The following is a 19,105-nucleotide window of genomic DNA, read 5'->3' on the forward strand; positions in this document are numbered from 1 at the left end:
CTGGTTTCAGCCCATTGGGTCATTTTATTGGGTTGTTTTTAATATTTTTACACAGGTACTGGGTTATTTTTTTGACCCAAATGCTGGGTTCAGCTTGCAGTTGTAATATTGTAAACTATGCTGTAATCACCCAAATAAATTAAATTTGTCCATTTTGTCCCTGTGTTCTTGCTTAATATTAAATGTTAATCTTTTTATTATTGATGTGTGTGTTTAAACTTCCAGTCCATTTTAAGCCAGCAATATAATCATTTGTAAACAACAGATGACTTAAAACAACCCAGCACCCAACCAGCTGGCTCAAAATAACCCAGTACGTGTTCTGTCCAATATTTACCCAGTGCTGGGTTGTTTTTAACCCTGAATGCTTAAAACCCAAAATAATTATAATAATAATAACAATAACAATAATAATTGTTATTGTTATATTACTGTATAGCATTGTATTGTATGTAATTGTTATATTATTATTATTATAAAAAAAAAAACTTTTATTTAATTTCAGCTAGTTGCCAAGGCAACATTTTTCATTTTTAACTTGATGTACTAAAATATCCAAAACTTAAATGAAAATAAAAATAATAAATAAATAATAAAAACACAAACAACTTTAAAATAAAAACAGAGAACATAGAAATAAACACTAATTTAAAATATTATAATAATACAAATATAAAAGTACTAAAATAGCACTGGTGTGTTTTACCGAGGTGCACATTAATGCTTATAATTTATTACAGTAAATAAACTATAATGCACACATATGGACGAACGCACACACAGATATAAACACACTTAAAGGCGGCCTCACTGACAACAATTTCTGTGACTTCATTTCCCAGAGTTTACAAAGAGAATTGGACAGTAAAACACAATGGGGAGGACCTAGACCAATTCCAGCTTGTACTAGCATCTATGAAGGACACTTTATATGACAGTAGTGGGGTAAAAGCCACAATTACTTTTGTAAATGGAGCCACGGCATTTCAGTGGCAATTAAGAGCTCACTCACAACCCAGATCTTTCAGATTGCATGTGTGTGAAGCTTAGGCAGAAGAGTCTGACGCCTGGGACTGTCGCATACCATGACTTATGCTGACTGAGGGTTTGAAGATAATTTACACTGACCTGGGAACAGTCAAGGCTGAGGGGAGAGGGGTACAAGGAGGAACAGCATGGGGGAGGGTGCAGGAAGTGGGGACATTAATGTGGACGAGGAGCTGCCCATGTGGAGATATGGAGAATTTGACATGTGACATGGGAGCAGTAAAAGGACATGGTTTGAAGAAAACACTGAACAAACAAATGTGACTGCTTATTCAGTCACACACAATGCACATTGTTTTATAATACAATTACCAATATGAATTTCCCATAACTGTATTCTTTAATTAAATTCTTTTCCTAAAAAAAGAATGAGAAGAATATCAAACTGAGTTTGGTTTGCTGATTTAAGCAAACATGGCATAGCACCAGGGGATGATGGAGGGCAAACCTTATTTGAGGTTATTTACTATATAAATATAATCTATATATACTATTAATAATTAAATCCATTTTGCTCTTCAAATGTTGGAGAATATTTTCCATTACTTACAACAATCCTTCACAATTCTCTTAGAGCTTACAGCTTATAGACAATTATACTGATATACAGAAATTGTTAATTCATTAACAAAAGATTGTAAGATCTGTCTCTGGGCTTTACCGGTCTATAAAGTCAGAATATTAAACATGGCAGTAATGAAAGACCCACACACAAGTGTCGTCTTCAGTTGTCCAGCACACTAACAGCAGCTGCATGTTGCTCTGTGATCAGGGTCAGATGAACCCTAGAAAACATGCGCACAGACACTTTGTCTTTATAACTGATTTCGCGATAAAGTAACTGAAGTGGTGTGTGGGCATGTTTGTAGGTGTGTGTGTGTGTTTGAGGGAATGTCACTGGAAGTTTATTGCTCATGACAGGCCAGTTGGATCAGAAGGGCGGCTGCTCTACAACCATCACACTGGAGTTTCTAGAGACCTACTAGTCTGGTTTAGGCTAAATACACAAAGACATTGACAGATATTGTCAACTACAAAGAAAAGGAAAATTTGTTTCAATATAGTTTATTTAAAGTTTAAGCCTAAGTCTGCTGTATTAGATTTAAGGCATACATCTGTGTATTATTTCATGTTTTATATTCAGGCTTAAAACACATGGTTCTGTGCCAAGTTCTTAGAAATCTGTTCTATTTGCATTAATCGCATATGATTCAATTTTTTTTAAACCATTTTCAAATAAAGAGATGATAATGTGAAAACCCCACTCAGAATTGGTTTTGGAATTGGTCACTTTGTTACTCTGTCGATTTAAAAATACTGTCATTAATTATTCACCCTCATGTCATGGTATCGTAAATGCATGTCAAAGACTGACACGGAAGAGAAGAAATTGTTGAATAAAGTCATTTTTGTTTTCTTTGCACAAAAAGTATTCTCATAGCTTTTAAAAAATCAAGGTTGAACCACTGATGTCACATGGACTTTTTTAACGATGTCCTTACTATGTTTCTGGGCCATAAAACATTTCAGTTGTGTTACCATCTATGCAGCGCCAGATAAACAAAGGTCTGGAATGACAGAATAACATTTTTTGGGTGAACTATAACCTTTAACAAAAAATACTGACCAATATTACTGACTAATGAATTTGCACATGGATTCTCTTTAAGCAAATTAAAAACACCAATTTTAAAAACTTGATTTTAACTACAAGGGGGTCTTTAATAATAAATATAATTGGGGTTTTGGAAGTGGCACAACATGATATTTTACAACCTAAACTAAGCTTGACTTGTTATAAAACATAAAATGATATGCTATTTTAAGAAGCTCACTGACCTAGACACACAGTCAAGACAGTAAGCAGTAGCCCCTGCATATTACCATCCTGTTTTAATTTTGTCCTGCATGTTTCTGCAAGCAGAGAGCCTTCAGCATACCTCTGCATAGATATAGTGATAGAATAACATATTATAAATTAAATTACACACAACCTTTAAAGGGTTAGTTCACCCCAAAATGAAAATTCTGTTATTAATTAATATTAATATTAATTGTCTTTTCACACCCGTTAGACCTTTGTTCATCTTCGGAACACAAATTAAGATGTTTTTGATGACAGAATGCTGTCAGATTTCCTTCCATTGACTGCCTTTGTAACTACCACTTTGACGATTCAAAAACTTCATAAAGAGATCAGAAAACGAATCCATATGAATCGCGCGGTTTAGTCCAAATATTCTGAAGAGAATCTATAATTTTTATTATGAACAGATTTCATTTAGGTTTTTAATTAATTAATTAATTTAGGATTTAATTGAAGTTTATGAAGTGTCAAAGTGGTAGTTACAAAGGCAGTCTATGGAAGGAAATCTGACAGCATTCTGCCATCAAAAAGATCTTAATTTGTGTTCCAAAGATGAACAAAAGTCTTATGGGTTTGGAACGACCTGAGGGTGTGTAATTAATGACATCATTTTCATATGCACTGCAGTCTAGGAATGGTTAACTCACCCCCTTTTCCATTCAAGCACACACACACGCGACAATACAAGTTAGGACCTCTTCGTGAATTTCCAGGACTTCCAGGAGGACAAATAAGAACAAGTTTTGGTTGGCACATAGTGTAGCACATTACAGAAACATGCTAAGGCCTGTTCTTTCTCACTGGTTAAGAGCAAGAGAAGAGGGCAAAGAAGGATTATATCAGACCTGAGAACAGCTCTGGGAACTGACCTCTAAGACTTCTCCAGTCTCACAGAGAAAGGCCTGCCCTCTGACTACAAACTTCATACTTGCAAATAAATCTAAAGAAAGACAGGAGGTCAACGAAGGCCCACTATTTGGGAACATGGGCATATTTCAGAGACAATTTGAATGAATTTATTAAAGAAACATATGTATGCATATTTCATAAAAATAAAAAACACATTTTGGATTCTAAATCATTATCAAACAAATATTTAAGAAGACATAAACACATAATTAAAAAAAACAATTGCATTAGACATACATTAGAAATATGCCAAGATATTTTTCCTATAATATCTTTATATGTATAGGAGATATTTGGGCCACAAGTAGCATGGGCAGAAATGAAGGTGAATGAAAACAGCGAGTTAACACTGAGTTGTTTATTTTGGAAGGTATCAGGGGTTGGGTTGGAACTAGTGGAAACGACGAGCCAAAGCTGGTAAGAGAGGTTCTTTCATTTGGAAACATGCAAACAAGGCTCTCTCTCTGTCTCTTATTTCACACTCACACCCAATACAAACACACACACAAACACAAACACACACATATACATTAAATAATTTATTCAACTGCATGGTTTAAAACTGAAGGCTAAAATTAAATGATTCTAAAAATAATGTCAGTGGTCAATACATTATATCCTTTAATTTATATATGTATTTTTTTGCCCCTCATAAAATGTTAAAACCCAACAGTGCTTGTGTGTTTGTGTTTGTAAATATGAATTCAATGTCAAAAAAGGGGGAGTCGTGGCCTAGTTGTTAGAGAGTTTAACTGCTAACCCTAAGGTTGTGGGTTCGAGTCTCGGGCCGGCAGTACCACGACTTAGGTGCCCTTGAGCAAGGCACTGAACCCCCAACTGCTCCCTGGGCGCCGCAGCATAAATGGCTGCCCAATGCTCCAGGTGTGTGTTCATGGTGTGTGTGTGTTCACTGCTCTGTGTGTGTGCACTTTGGATGGGTTAAATGCAGAGCACGAATTCTGAGTATGGGTCACCATACTTGGCTGTATGTCACTTTCACTTCACTTTCAAAAATGAAAAATCTAATATGGAATGACACAGTGATATAATTTTTTTAAACAATCATGTGCCATATCTAGCGCACTAGGTGTTATTTAACTTTGGGCTGTTTTGAGCACACAGAAAAACAGGGGACATTTTCACAGAGGGCTCCACCTGGGGACAGTCTGGTCACCCTATCTAATAGGTTTTGACCTCTTAGACCTTTTTTTCTACACAAACTCTATTCCACATGAGAACTGTTTGATTGGATGAGAGTGCCCATTGCTTCTGGGAATTACAAATACTGACCTGCTGTCCTCCTTTTGTTCATCAACTACCATATTGTTTTTTTTCAACAAAGGCTAATTGAAAATTTTTTACCTCTACCTACATTATTTTAAAATTCCAATAACGTACCCACATGCAAACATACAATCCCCTGTAGTTTCCTGCTGAAATGAATTGTAGTTGCAGTAAAACCCCAACAATGTGTATTCCTTTTTATAAAAAAATATGATTACAGTGTCATGTTTTCAGTAACGGGTGCATAATGTAGTTTTGACAGCTAGCGGTTGAAATGGGTATTGCAATCCAAATTAAAAATATTGGAGAACGATGTCTCTCCCGCCTCCTCACTCTTAGACTCGATGCTCATGCGGGTTGCCAGATGCAACAAGGAACAAGCACAAGTGACATGTTAGGTCGAGTAGTCTTACACTCTAAGTTGATGAGTTGATTTATCCACATTTTTTATTTCTCTGATCATAGAGATTTTTAGGTGGATGCGAGGCTTTTAAGTCAAGTAGGATCTGTGATCTCTGCCCCAGTTCATTTGCTGGCTTACATGGCTGCAAAACGCAATATTATCAGGCAACTGGCATCCTGGTGTGTCAAAATACTATTGGTGAAATACTAGGTTGGAAACACACAGACCAAGAAACAAAAACAGACATTCCGACACAGAACTCACATTTCAAAGAAAAACCGGCTGTAGCAATGCTTCTCTGAGAAACAAGTATGTGGACATAGAATGTTTCCTCAATTGCATACCTATTATGTTATTTTTTTTGCTATAGTGGTTAAAAACTACATACAGTAACCTTAATAAAGACTTATTCGCAAGTGGTTCTTGCACAATACTGTTATGACCTCAAAACACATTTACAATATCACATGATTTGTAAATTAATACTTTTTGACATCTCACAATCAGTTTCTTATGCATGACTTTTCTGACAGTATATTTGCTCAATAGCTCACCTGGTACAGCAATATGTTATGATGTGGAGCACTTTGTCCAAGTCCAGTAAAACATGAGTCCTGGTAAAAGAACTTATAGGAGAAAGCTGGCATGGTTGCTTTAGCAAACGAGTTATTATCTTACATTTGCTTTTGTAAACACTATTGGTGAGGTTTAGGGTAGGTGGTATATTATTTTTTAATGTAATCAACCTTATACCAGAACTCACCGGAAATTTAATTTCTAAACTGCTACAATACACACAATGGCCAACATAAAAAATGTTGCCAGAATCACAAACTTGCTTTAAGCACTGCTCATTAGACATTTTACTGTGTTTGCAAGTTTCAAGAACCACATTAGCATTATGATTCATCTGAACTAATTTAAGCTGTTGCTAAAGTATCTGTTTCCAAAATGCTGACTGTTCCTCTTCTCAGCTCAAATACTAGCTACATCTCCAGGTGCTTTAGGGTTTCATTGTGGTTAGTATATTCAACAGTGGGGATAACCCTGTGACTCAGAAAGAACACAGAAAATCCAGAAATCTTCATTTACTAACATCATGATCTTTCTAAACGTAGCAATGACTCAATGTGACTGTGTTTGCCTACTAAGAAAAAGTTCCTCATAAGAAGGAATAGTACAGTTTGAGTTTCATCTGAGTGAATATCAGTAGAGTTGTCTGCTGTGTTCAAGCAGCAAAGAACGGTTTCACAATGTGACCAGTAGCTTCCTGTTTCTGAGGAGTGTACATGGGGCACGTGTCTGTTTGTAAGACACTGTAGAGAATGTCTTCTTAAACCTAAAAGCTTCTAAAATATCTGTCAATGTACAGTAGCTGTTCAATGTGAAACAGGAAGTCTGATGATCAAAATATATTTCATCTTACTAAAACTCTCTATTACTCACAACTCTTTTACAGACTCTCTTTCCTGTATGTTATAAGACAAGAGAACCCACTAAAGATGCATTCACATGTTCTTTTTGGCGACAGAAGAAAAGTGAAAATAAAACCAAGCGTTTAACTTGTACAAACATGTTCCTGTTCTTAGCAATTTGATGCCACTCAGGCAACAAAGGCTTTTGGATAATACATACATTTATACATTTTCCAAACCACAAGGGCTGCTGAAGCCTATCCAGCATCTCGTACCATAGGCAGGAAAACACCCTATGGATGGCCAGTCTATCAAAGCTATTAGATAATATTAACCAATTATCATTTAGGCATTGTTTTAGCAAATTCATATCAATGCTACAACATGCATATTTTTATTTTCCAATCCATTTCTACTCTGCATTAGTTCTCATTGAATACCGTATCACTCTAAAATACGTTATGGATGTAAAACTGATTGTGAATTGCAAATCATGTTGACTTTAAAGAGATAATTATGACACCAATAAATGTGTCTCTAGTCCATAGAATAAATGTCATTGAGGTTTCAGTGTTGTTTTAGACCCAACTGGCTTTCATTGTAAGAACAAAAACATATCTTGGTAACACTTAAATATAGAGAGCAATTCTCACTATTAACTAGTTGCTTATTAACATTCATATCACTAGCCTATTGTCCTTTTATTAGTACTTATAAAGCACATATTCTGCATGACCATATTCTATAACCCTAACCCTCCCAACACCAAAACTTAACAATTGCCTCACTAACTATTAATAAGCAGCAAATTATAAGTTTATTGAGGTAGAAGTCGCAGTTAATAGTTGGTAAATACTGAAAACGGACCTTAAAATAAAATGTTACCCATATATTCTTTTATGTTTGGCATCACAAACGCGGACCCAAAAACGCGTGGCATGCGTCCTGTTATATAAATGTTGTGTTTAGGGAGAAGTATTCTTTAAGTTTTAAGTTTGCATAACTTTACTTAAAAACAGCTGTGCAGAGGAATGGGTGACGCGGTAATCTGCATATGAGTAAATTTGTGGTATATCTGAGTGAGTGTGTGTGGGAAGAGTATGGTAAAATGTTACAACACAGAAAAAAAAGAGCAAAATAGCCACTAAAAGGTGAATGACAACTCTGCTTACAAATGTCAGATATGACAGTGTTAGGTCTCACACTCCAGTGTCTCTTTGACTTAATTCAAATTCTGAAATAGCCTGAAGATCCACTATTGAAAACCAAGAAGGTTAACAGCCTCTAAAACATTTGTCAATGGTCTTCAAACAATGGGAAAATATCACTCCATAAACCAGCCGAATGTAATTTAATCAGCTAATTCGCATAAAAAGGAACTAATTATGATACAAATGAGAACATTTGTATGCAGATCTTTCAATGAGAATGAAATTATAAGCACAATTTTTAATAGCCCCTCAGAGGAAAGGCTCTGCTCTTTGCATGACTGACACAAACAAGGGTAGCATGGCCTGTGTCACTTTCCCTTCAAGTGTCTGCTGACTCTTTCTCCTCCAGCAGCTGTCAATCACATTCAAGTGTCACACTTTTATGAGGCTTCGAGGCCAGCATCTGCTGAAAAGCATCAAGGCAGGGGGAAGTGGAAGTTGACAATGCTGGTGGGAAGCATGGAGTTTTTCAACATTTTTCAACACCAAGTTTCATTTGTGTAACAGAGCTTGTGTAAAAATTTGCAAGAAAGAATTCTAATTTTTCCATTTAAGGTAAAATGAAAACAACAGTGTAGCATTACAATGATATAATTCTGACTAACTGAAATGCACCTTTAAGATTCATTATCCTCAAATTGGCAAATCATTTTTAATTATTTGTAATTCTTTGAGTCAGTTCGGGTTAGGGTTATCATATTCATGATGAAGATCGATATATATCTATATATATCCGTAAACAGCGGTGAACCTTTTTTGGCAAGACTTACCTCTCAGTAAGAGACTCTCATAACACAACAACACTCTACCTTATTACGCTCATTATCTGAAGAACATAGTGTTTGGGTTTGCAAAGAACACTTGGTGAGGAATGAATTGTATTGCCCAATCCTTGTAGAACCTACAACAACAAACTAGAGAAAACATAACCTGTCTCAACTCAGTCTTATAAACAGATAATCTGAGGACAAATAATTCAAGACTAAAAGCATAAAATCTAATGGACCATTTCATGGGAGAATTCATAAGCATAAATGAACAAAGTGTTGAAGTAATGAAAATAAGTCTAAGATATGTGTAAGGTAATATGTGCTAACAAGGTGTTGAAGTCTGTCCTTCTTTCAGCAGGCTATGCATGAACACAAGATTTGCACAAAACCAATGACATAGAAAATGACTTCACATGGATGAGCAGTTTGATTTCTTTACAAGAAGAAATGGTAGATCACATAATTTGACTGACCATGACATTAGCCTGGGTCACTTCACATCTGTTTTTGCCTGACAGAAATGAAGATGCAAAAACCTAACTTGTCCCACACCCTTTAGGGTTTTAAAAGAACAGCTCACACAAAAATGTAGAGAAAAATCATTTATTTACCCTATAGCTCACTTATTGCAAACCTGTTTTGTCCTCACCTTCCAAGTCTTCTGAAGTATGAAAGATTTGTTTTAAGAATGGTCCACAATTTAGGTTGTTATGCATTGATTATTTTCCCCCCTTGGTGGAAGACGTTCAATTATACTTAAAAAAACTACATTTTATTGTGCAAAGACTTGGAATATAAAAACAATACCGCATTCATGATACTGGAAGCTCCAGTCCCAAATTCACTGTAACTGAGTGGAAAAGAGAAACCAGGACAATACTGCAAAACTTCAACATTTTTGCTTTTTGTGTTCGTGGTATACAGTTTGCATATGGTATACAGTATAAATGGTATAAACAAATGAGAAGCACTTAAAGCCCTTCAGGGCTTCCCCATCCTGAGAGCACATCACATCACCTAATCAAACTAGCAATCTTACTATGAATGAATATCATAGTGAGTATCATATCTTCAGGTTATTTCACTTCACAGCAATCCTTGCTTGATTGAAAATTCAAGACCAAATCCCAAAAGAACAATACAACCCTCTTGATGTTGTGATGTTTGTGTGTAGTCTGTCAGCCGAGCATCCAGCTGTTATTGTTACTACCAGAATAAAAATAACAAGTCGAATATGACATAATACAATCTACCATTTCATTCCACATCTATAGATTTTGCATTTATATTAAAAATACAAAGGATTATATATATGGCTTTAAGCGCCAATATTCCACCTCAGTGATGTTTCCATTCATACGTGGCAATAGTACGGACAAATCTTAAAAGCAACAGGTACGTTTTCTAGCTGGAAAACTTTGGAGAAATTGAGCAACGCTTTCAGTGTACACGAGCAGACTATGAGAGTACAAAGGCGGCACTTACACAAAAGCGTGGTAGATAAAAGCCCAGGATCTTGGTCTCTCCAACACGTTGTACAGGTAGTTCTGAATCCTCCGGTAGCGCGCGTTTCTCCGGCCGCTCTGCGCGCCGTACACCAGAGGCTTCCCGAGCAGACTCAGCCGAGCGCCCTGCTTCCCCCGCTCTCTTTCCGATGCACCTGTGGCGGCGTGAGATGCGGACAACAGTCCGTCCTCCGGCCGTGAACAATTGTTTTTCATCGTATTACCACATTCCACATTATGCAACCCGTAACTTTCGGCGTGGTGCTCCGGGGAGGTGTTCATCCAGAGGCCGGAGCCGGCCTCATCTCCGCTGTGGTTAAGGGGCATGGCATCACCAACGCGGACCAAAACACGCGTGTCATGCGTCCTGTTATATCTCTGGTAGATGCGACTGGAGAGCCAAGAAACTACCAACGCAAAATGTAAAAAAGACTCAAAATATATAATTTACCTCTGGTCGTGTGACGCGCGAACGCCACTTTCTTCGCTCCTGATATGGACACACTTAAGTAAATGGGAGGCGTATAAAGTCGCTGCAGGCGCTGACCCACGAGAAGAGCCCGTCAAAGTGACTTTATATGACTGCAGTGTGTCTTGCCTGTGTGCAGCTCGTGTTACTCCAGCGCGCGCTTTTGATGTCGCTCCTCTCACACGCTTGGCGTTACACGCGCACAGGAAATATCAAATGTGACACTCTGCGCGCTCATGCTGTAGCCCATGACGTTTCCGTAATATTCATGTAAATGCTCCTAGTCAGCACCCGCTATGAGCCTATAGTCTTACACTTCTGGTAGTACTAATTGAATAAACAGTGATGTAGACATGAGAAGTTCTGTGTCAGTCATGCGCGTGTTTACATAGTAAAATTATTATTTGCATAACAACTCGTTCTTGAAATCGTATTTCCTAAAGTTAAACTGGTACAGTGCGATTCCGCAGTAGCAGACCACGAGGGTTCCTTTCAGGAAAAAAAAAAACGCATTAAGTTTCCATTATTAAGAGGAGCTAGTCAAGGCTTTAAACTCTCACATGATGCCAAATCAAACGGTGTTTTAATGTACTTACATAAAGGACAAAAATTTTCATAAAACATTAATTTTACTGCAAAATACAGCTTCAGAAGAGAAACCGAGTTTGCTTGAGGAGGTAACCATAGCAACAGTGCTAATGTCCCTTTCCGGATTCGCTACACTTGCAAAACAACAACAACAACAATAATAGCCTAATACATATTATAAAAAGCCAGTTAAATATTTGTGCCAGAGTTCAACAAATTGGGGAAATGAATTATCCCTACCAACAAAAATTCGCAGAATGAGTAATTAGCATGAACCCCACTCTGAATAAATTGAAAATTGATTCTAATTTAATCTAATCTAATTTTATCTCTAATGAAAGTTTTAAGTCTAATGAAAGACTCTGCTAACTATTTAGGCACATTTTCCCTTTTATCCAGAGCCTTGTAGTATAACTGTCAGGCAGCCCATGTGTCTAAACCCAAAATAAAATCCACACGAACTCTGTGTTTTCTGTGTGGGCTTGCTCGCCCTCCCCTAGAGTTAAACTCTGAACCCCTGCTGGATCATAACGATCCATCTGTGAGAAGAAGAAATATTGGTCAACATGCTTATTCATCTCTTCTGGAACTCCGACATCTTACTATGCAAAAGACTCAAGAACAATTTAAGTCTATTTGATTGTCAAATGAGATGCTCTTAAGTTTAACGGTCACTGGTGGACCAGACTGCAGTGCGGGCTGAGGCACTTCTTCCATAGGTTTTATTGGCTTCAGTCACACTTTTCTGTCATGAATCCCACACATTAGTAACTGATTGGGAAACTGTGGCTTTTTGTTCTTCCCTTGACCACTGTGCTTTCTTTTTGGTGAGCATTGTGTGCTGTGGCAGTAGCCTAAGCAACATCTTGCGCTGGTCCATATGTCCATATACATAAGTATAACCAGTAAAGATGGTGTATACAAATTAATTTAATCAGATCTGTTTTCCATCATTTTTTTTAAATACAAAAAAACAATTTAACATTGTTTCAGGACTCAGCATCACAATAGCACCTAGGCCTACATTTGTCGAAAAGTGATGATTTACATGTGCCTCATCATGGGCTGCATTCCATTTGCTTCTCAACCTTGTATCCAATGACTCAGAATCCAGCATGTATGTAAACAGTATGTGACGAAGTTCCAATCATCTATATTAGAGGCATAGCCTCACATTCATTGTAGCTCATCAAAGGCTAAGAATAGAAGTAGGACTATACACTTCACCATCTGTGTGCTACTGGTGTTAATGCAATTTACTCTCTTACGCATTTTTATATGGTTAGAAACTTGAGAGAATGATCCAGTAAAGCCCACAATGGAAATTATTTCTGTTTTCCATGAGCTCTTTTGCTGCAACAAACACCATCACTTGCCATCAGTCATGAGTGGAGCACTGGGGTCATTGGCTGAACACAGGGACATGTATCAGGCTAATTGCTGTGACGCGAGCTGGAGAGGCAACGGGGAAGGACATGCAATTATGTGGCTCTTCAATAGACGACAATACAGGTTAAGAAAATTGCATATAGTTACTTTTTTGTTTTAGGTGGAGAGTGTACATTAATATGGTCTGGTTACTTGTAGCCTATCTCTGCATTAGACTGACTTGGACATACTGGTTCTTGATTTTAGAATGAATCAATTGATAGATACATTCTTGCTTTACCAGTTTAATCTAAAACCTGTGGTCTTAAATGATGGCATTAATTGCATAATTCTTCTTTTACTGCAGGTTTACGTCTGAGCATTGCAAAGAAAGCGAGCCATGACGGGATGCTGAGAGTGCTGAGTTCATGATTCTCCACTGTGTGATCACACGAACCGAATCTCTGAAGAAGATCCTAACAATCGTCTGCCCTCTGCTGCTGAGTGTAAGGATAACTCTCACGACGCCGTTCAGTCAGCATTGGGATTGCAATAGAGCAGACCGAGGTAAGTTTTCACAAAGAATATCTAAATATATTTCAGTAACTATAAAAATTATAGTTTGAGAAAATTGCCTCTGAAGCTGTCCAGAAGAATTCCTTAGCAATGCATATTACTAATACTTACGGTAGGAAATTTACAAAATATCTTATTGGTACACAATCATTCCTTAATAGGCTATCCTAATGAATTTTGGCGTAAAAGAAAAATCGATAATTTTGACATACATTGTTGGCTATTGCTACAAGTATAACCGTGCTACTTATGACTGGTTTTGTGGTTCAGGGTCACATTTGGCTCTTTAAATGTGGAACATAATAACATAAGCAAAATTACATACAAAATAACCCAAAAGCGGTGCTATTTACAGTTTACCTTAACGTAATTTATACATATATTTTTTTTTTTTACAAAAAATCCTTTCCACTTTATGTTTACATTTATTAATTATAAACACTGCTTTGTAGAGGAAATAACTTAACCTTTTACTGCCATCTGTTATTCTTCAAGTTATTATTTATTTTGGTTATAAAATATGCTTACATTTTGCATTGCAAAATAAGGTGGATAATATAAAAATGAATGACAGATTCTTAACACCGTGACAACATGTTCCATTATGGGGCAAGATGTGTAATAACTAGCTAGCCTACCACGTGTATAAGCTTCCCATAATGCTGCTGCAAGTTGGATGATGTCATGAATGAGACTTTTCTCTGAAATTTTCTGTACTTTGGTTTTCTTTCCACTCACATAGCCTACACTTATGCGCAAATAGTATTATTGTGAGAAATTATAAATGTTGAATGTTTTTGCTATTGTTGCACTTATGAACCGTGATTGGTGTAAAATGGATGGAAACTTCCTGTGGTCCTCTGAAAGGTCACGAACGGGGTCATATACAAAACAGATTGTATACAGATGTTATTGCTCCTAAACAAAGCCTTAGAGGGTATTGGCCAGAGCCAACATTATAGAAAAGCACTATTAGATGATTAAATATATGGTCAGGAACATGGGCGAGGCTAGCCCCTTTTTAGGGGTGCTGGAGCACCCCAAAAAAGGAGCTCAGCACCCCTAAAACTTGGAGTAAGAAATTTTGTAATTCTACAATTTTTGTTCGTCTTTTACACGGTTAAATATTGTCCAAAACATACTCCGTAGTTTGTGGTTTAAAATGTATGTGTTAAGGAGGAAAATGAAAACATTCCCGCATAGCAAATGGTGTCATCTTCTTCTCTTCTTCTACTTCTGTGTACCTGCACCGCTCAGCACGACCGTCATCCAGCGCGAAACACACGCAGAGTGAGAACCCGTGATGTAGTGTTGTGATCGGTTGTGGTGCAACTAAGTTCCGAAACCATATCGGTGAATACTGGAGTCAGTATCCTGAATCACCATGGTGGTACATCTATAATAAGTGTTTATTTTCAGACTATTTTAGTCCGGCGGGTCGCCGCCGCTGTGGAGTAGCACAGGACCTGGGTGACTCGTCCATAGTCATAAACGGAGTGAAGTAACGCCGGTTACAATGTTCTTCCGCAAGACGCATGCAGTTCTGTTTATTAACTGCTAGAGCGTGAAACAAAAACAGAAGCGCGACAAATAAACTGCGTACCTGTGTACTGCGTACGTGTGTCTCTGTTGTTAAAGTTTATCGTTAATTTAATACTCGGGAGTCATGTAAACATGAAGTCACGTGCGTCTTTTCTCGTCAGTCGTCATGGAAACATGAAGCCCTGGCGTTTTGAGTGAAAACACGTATCACTGAAAACACTCACTGTGGCTTTTTAAAAGAATTGTTATTAATTCCTAGATTTATATCTGTTATTTTTCAGTTGTGGCTGACAATCAAACTAGACAATAAAAGAAAGTTTCATGTTTTTCTTTTGCTGTATTTATTCATTCATCACACACAGGATTTAACCTGAACCAGGCTTAACTCCTGAACTCCTAGCATTACTCTCTCTCTCTCTGTGTGTGTGTGTGTCTGTGGCCTGGCAGTGAGCAATGGACATACGACAATTCTTTAAAAGAAAAAAGACAGATTCAGGTGAGAGACGAGACAGTCCATAATGACCTCTGTCTTGTTTTTTTTTTCTTCTGCTGAAAAGAGTTAAGTTAAAGTAACAGATAATGCAAACCCGCTGCTTTTGTATCAAATTACTTATCTAGGCAATGGTCCCCTGCTTTTATTTTTTATTTATTTATTTCAAACTCACAAGTTTCTCTTGTGAAAGGAATTTGTCATTTAAAAAACGTTTCTAAGCCCAATAATAATACTAATAAAGACATTTAAAATGACTCTTGATATGAAGCTTGTTTTATTATTATTTATAGATGACATATTGGTTTATGAAAGTTCAGACAGGCGTGCATCCAGATATGTTAGAGATGGCCATTTGTAAATAATTTACAGAAGATGAATTACATTTTGTTGTCCAAGTACCTGTTACTTTGTTCAATGACAATAAAGTTGAATCTAATGTAACCAATCTGATGACTGTTGATACAAAAGGAGGCACATGGAGTTAACGGTCAGGAAAACCAGCTGAGTGAAGAAGGTTTTGTGTTTGTTACAGAGGGCTGTCTGTGTGAACTCTCACAATTAAGCTGTTGTTTTGAAAAGGTCTCAAAAAAAATAAAAATAAAACTGGATTTTGGAGTTAGTTGAATCAATGTTAAAATTATAGTTATTTTTCAATAGACATATTTTTTGTTTTCGTGTGAAAAGAGGGTGGGTGGAGGCATTGGGGCTCATTGGGTGCTCAGCACCCCTAAAGCTCTGACCCTAGAATCGCCCCTGGTCAGGAATGTTGGAAGTATAAGTGAAGGTCAAAAGCAGTGATTGCTTTTATTTATTTTCAAACAATCTTAATATATGGGCTTAAGTCTGTTCATCTCATCACTGTTGATAAATAAAACGTTTCATGAACAAGAAATTAACAAACAATGGGTTGAAATTTCTTTCACACACTTTTTTTTATTATTATTTGGAAATAATAAAAATGAACTTTTTCATTTTTTCTTTTTAAATATAAAACATACACATCATATGAGCCACACCTGTATACAAACAGAAATGTTGCAGTGAATACTTTTTCTTTTTCATCATCTCAGTGGAACACATACTAGAAGTTGTAAACAGTCAGCATTGTTTTTCTCCTCTACCCAAGAATACTGATCAAGTAAAAGAAACACCTGTCTCTCATGAAGAAAAACAATCAACATTTTCTGATAGCAGAGGTGAAGAATTTGGCTCGAAAGCACAGAGAAAATGACGATCTGGCTACAGCTTTAGAGCGGAGTGGTTCAGCCCTCTAAAAGTGACAGTGAGAGCTCTAGATTTGGACCCATATGATGAGAAAGGTGTCCGCTCAGCGGTCCCTTGTGTTGGGATGGTTGTTCTCAAAAGTAAGCCTTGGCCCCTTTGCAAATATGGCTTAACCACATGGTCATCTCATATTTACAACACATGCACTAATAAGTCTCTGTGCATCTACATTTATATTGAACATGGATACTTTTATGTATGTATGTATGATATATTTTTGACAGTTCCTGTTTTGATATCGGTATACTCTTGAATAACTTGATGGGATTTATACACATTTTCTAAGTAAATTTCTGTGGTTTTGAGGTAAATTATGATACGGTAAAATCTGTAAAACATGAGGGAGGTTAGTTTTTGTTCAGTGTTACAGTACAGCACATTTCCCCTAAGGGATATAAAAGACGTAAAAGCAATCAAAAACTTGGGAAAAAGATAATTTTGCAACATTCAGCACCCGAATGGAGGACATTAACTAGTTTTTTAGCTGATGTGAAAAGTCTGAGTGAAAGCAAATGGCTTCTTTTCTTGGATTATCTCTTATATTCAAGTACAAGCAAACTGTACAGGTACATGCAACATACAAGCTGGCCTACAGTATGTTGAACTAACACATATCTATTTCTGTTACTTTTTAACATTTGTGTAGTCTGTTTTACAAAAATGTGCATGCAGCTGGGAACTGATCCAAGTCATGCTGCTCCGCCGCACTGGAGAAAGGGACCATTGGCCTGATAGATGATTGGTGTTTATGCTTGTGATGGCAAAATCGGATTGGTCACTTCAACATATAAAGAGACACACAAGAGGAACTTGAATTTGCATGACTCTTTTCTTTGTTTTCTGGCATGTACACAAAGTGGAAATGCAATTAACAAGCTAGTTGGCTTGATTATATTATATATTATATATATATATTAAAATCAAGCTTTTGTGCTTGCATTTTTTATTCAAAACAAAGACGTATGTGCAAGGGATCGGGCCAGTCGTGTTCCCTCAGAGTGGTACAGTATAAGCTGAAAGTGGCTTTTGCTTTTACAGTATACCACATACAGTATATCAAAAAGACAAATGTACGTCTGCACAAACACTTAGCATCAAACAAAGTTAAAAAGTTAGTTTAGAGTCTGAAAAACTCTATGTATAAAGATACTCAACAGATGAAAACATAACTGTATAGATTTCCTTTACCAAACACCCTAAATAGGAAAATGAACAAAGTTCGCAAATATGTTTATCTTGGTACATAGTGTTTTTCATTAACTGAATATCTACTTTTTAATAGCATTGAATGATAAGTGTAAACATCTAAAAATCGAATTCAATTCACTGAATAAGATGATGTATAGCAACGTACTTTAGGATAATGTAATAGTATCAGTTAATAAAAGTAAATAAAAATATGCAAAGAAATGTGTGGATTTCCAGATGCATCATCTTCGGTTTAATTTTTAATGTTTCCTATCTTTTTCACAGTACACTGGACAACGCAAACCTGTTGTTTTTCATTAAAAAAAGAAGCGAAATAAACGACGAGAGCAACCTCCGTTCGCTGTCACATACGTTGAAAACTGTTTTGGAGGAAATGGACCATGGCTTTGGGTCCTCCAGGTTTAGGCACCAAGAAAGGCCCTGCCCTTCCAGACAACCTCCCCAGGGGACGCCCTACATCTTTCAAGTTCCTGACCTTTCGCTTTCTGTACAAACAGGGTTTAGATAGGGCCTCGACTGAGGCCCCACAATCCCTTGGTCAGAGGTCACCTTTGTTTTTGGGTTGATACATTCTGATGCTCTGTTAAAAACTAGCTAACGTATATTTCAATGAAGACTTGACTGAATATCACACTGCTTTCTATGTTTTCCCTAAAGCGGTGCTTCCCGCGTGCTAGTGTAGACAGCCCTAAATCTCACGCGACAAACAGTGAGAGAAATAAACGATTTCATTTAGGACAAACAAATTTTGGCAGAACACGGGCTACCCACGAAGAGGAAAACAAAAACAAAGTCACAGGAGTGATTGTCAGATTTGAACAAAGCTTTGTGTTATTTCATCGCATTTTCTGCCTGGCTCTTATTGTTGTCCTGTTGTCTCACAGACTGTGCTTTATGTTATTAGTCCACTACAATCGAACCCCCGCAGGTGCCGGCGAACTGTCCAGGGATGACTGAGAAGCACGTCGAGTTAGAGAGGCAAGAGTTGGGTCGACTAGGGAAGAAGGCGGGAAAAGTTTATACCAGCCAATCACGTTACTGGAGAGGTCCAGCTCCTCTAGTAGGATTTGTGCAACTCCCATGAAGGATTTGTGGTCCATTCGCCCATAATCTCCCCAGACAATTACCTAATTGGATGAAAATCAACAGATTCATCAGTGGATGG

The 19,105-nt window shown here is 37.1% G+C and overlaps 2 protein-coding genes and 1 long non-coding RNA gene across 14 annotated transcripts in view; 1 reads left to right on the forward strand and 2 right to left on the reverse strand.

Moving 5' to 3' along the window:
- kcnq5b (potassium voltage-gated channel, KQT-like subfamily, member 5b) overlaps positions 1 to 11,227 on the reverse strand; it is a 122,405-nt gene extending 111,178 nt beyond the window's left edge. Inside the window, exon 1 of one of the 2 annotated variants that reach the window (XM_059554195.1) lies at positions 10,392 to 11,227. In XM_059554195.1, the coding sequence (XP_059410178.1) occupies positions 10,392 to 10,738 (347 nt within the window). In that variant the 5' untranslated portion in view covers positions 10,739 to 11,227. The remainder of the gene's footprint in view (positions 1 to 10,391) is intronic. The other variant, XM_059554193.1, reaches the window with a different exon arrangement.
- LOC132143723 (uncharacterized) overlaps positions 1 to 19,105 on the forward strand; it is a 303,135-nt gene that overhangs the window by 61,346 nt on the left and 222,684 nt on the right. The gene's annotated exons all lie outside the window — the stretch shown is intronic.
- rims1b (regulating synaptic membrane exocytosis 1b) overlaps positions 16,355 to 19,105 on the reverse strand; it is an 89,710-nt gene continuing 86,959 nt past the window's right edge. For all 11 annotated transcript variants that reach the window (XM_059554176.1, XM_059554174.1, XM_059554177.1 and 8 more), the window contains one exon: positions 16,355 to 19,067. In XM_059554176.1, coding sequence (XP_059410159.1) covers positions 18,849 to 19,067 — 219 coding nt within the window. In that variant the 3' untranslated portion in view covers positions 16,355 to 18,848. The remainder of the gene's footprint in view (positions 19,068 to 19,105) is intronic.

This window comes from Carassius carassius, chromosome 7 (genome assembly GCF_963082965.1).
Source record: "Carassius carassius chromosome 7, fCarCar2.1, whole genome shotgun sequence".
Taxonomy (NCBI): domain Eukaryota; kingdom Metazoa; phylum Chordata; class Actinopteri; order Cypriniformes; family Cyprinidae; genus Carassius; species Carassius carassius.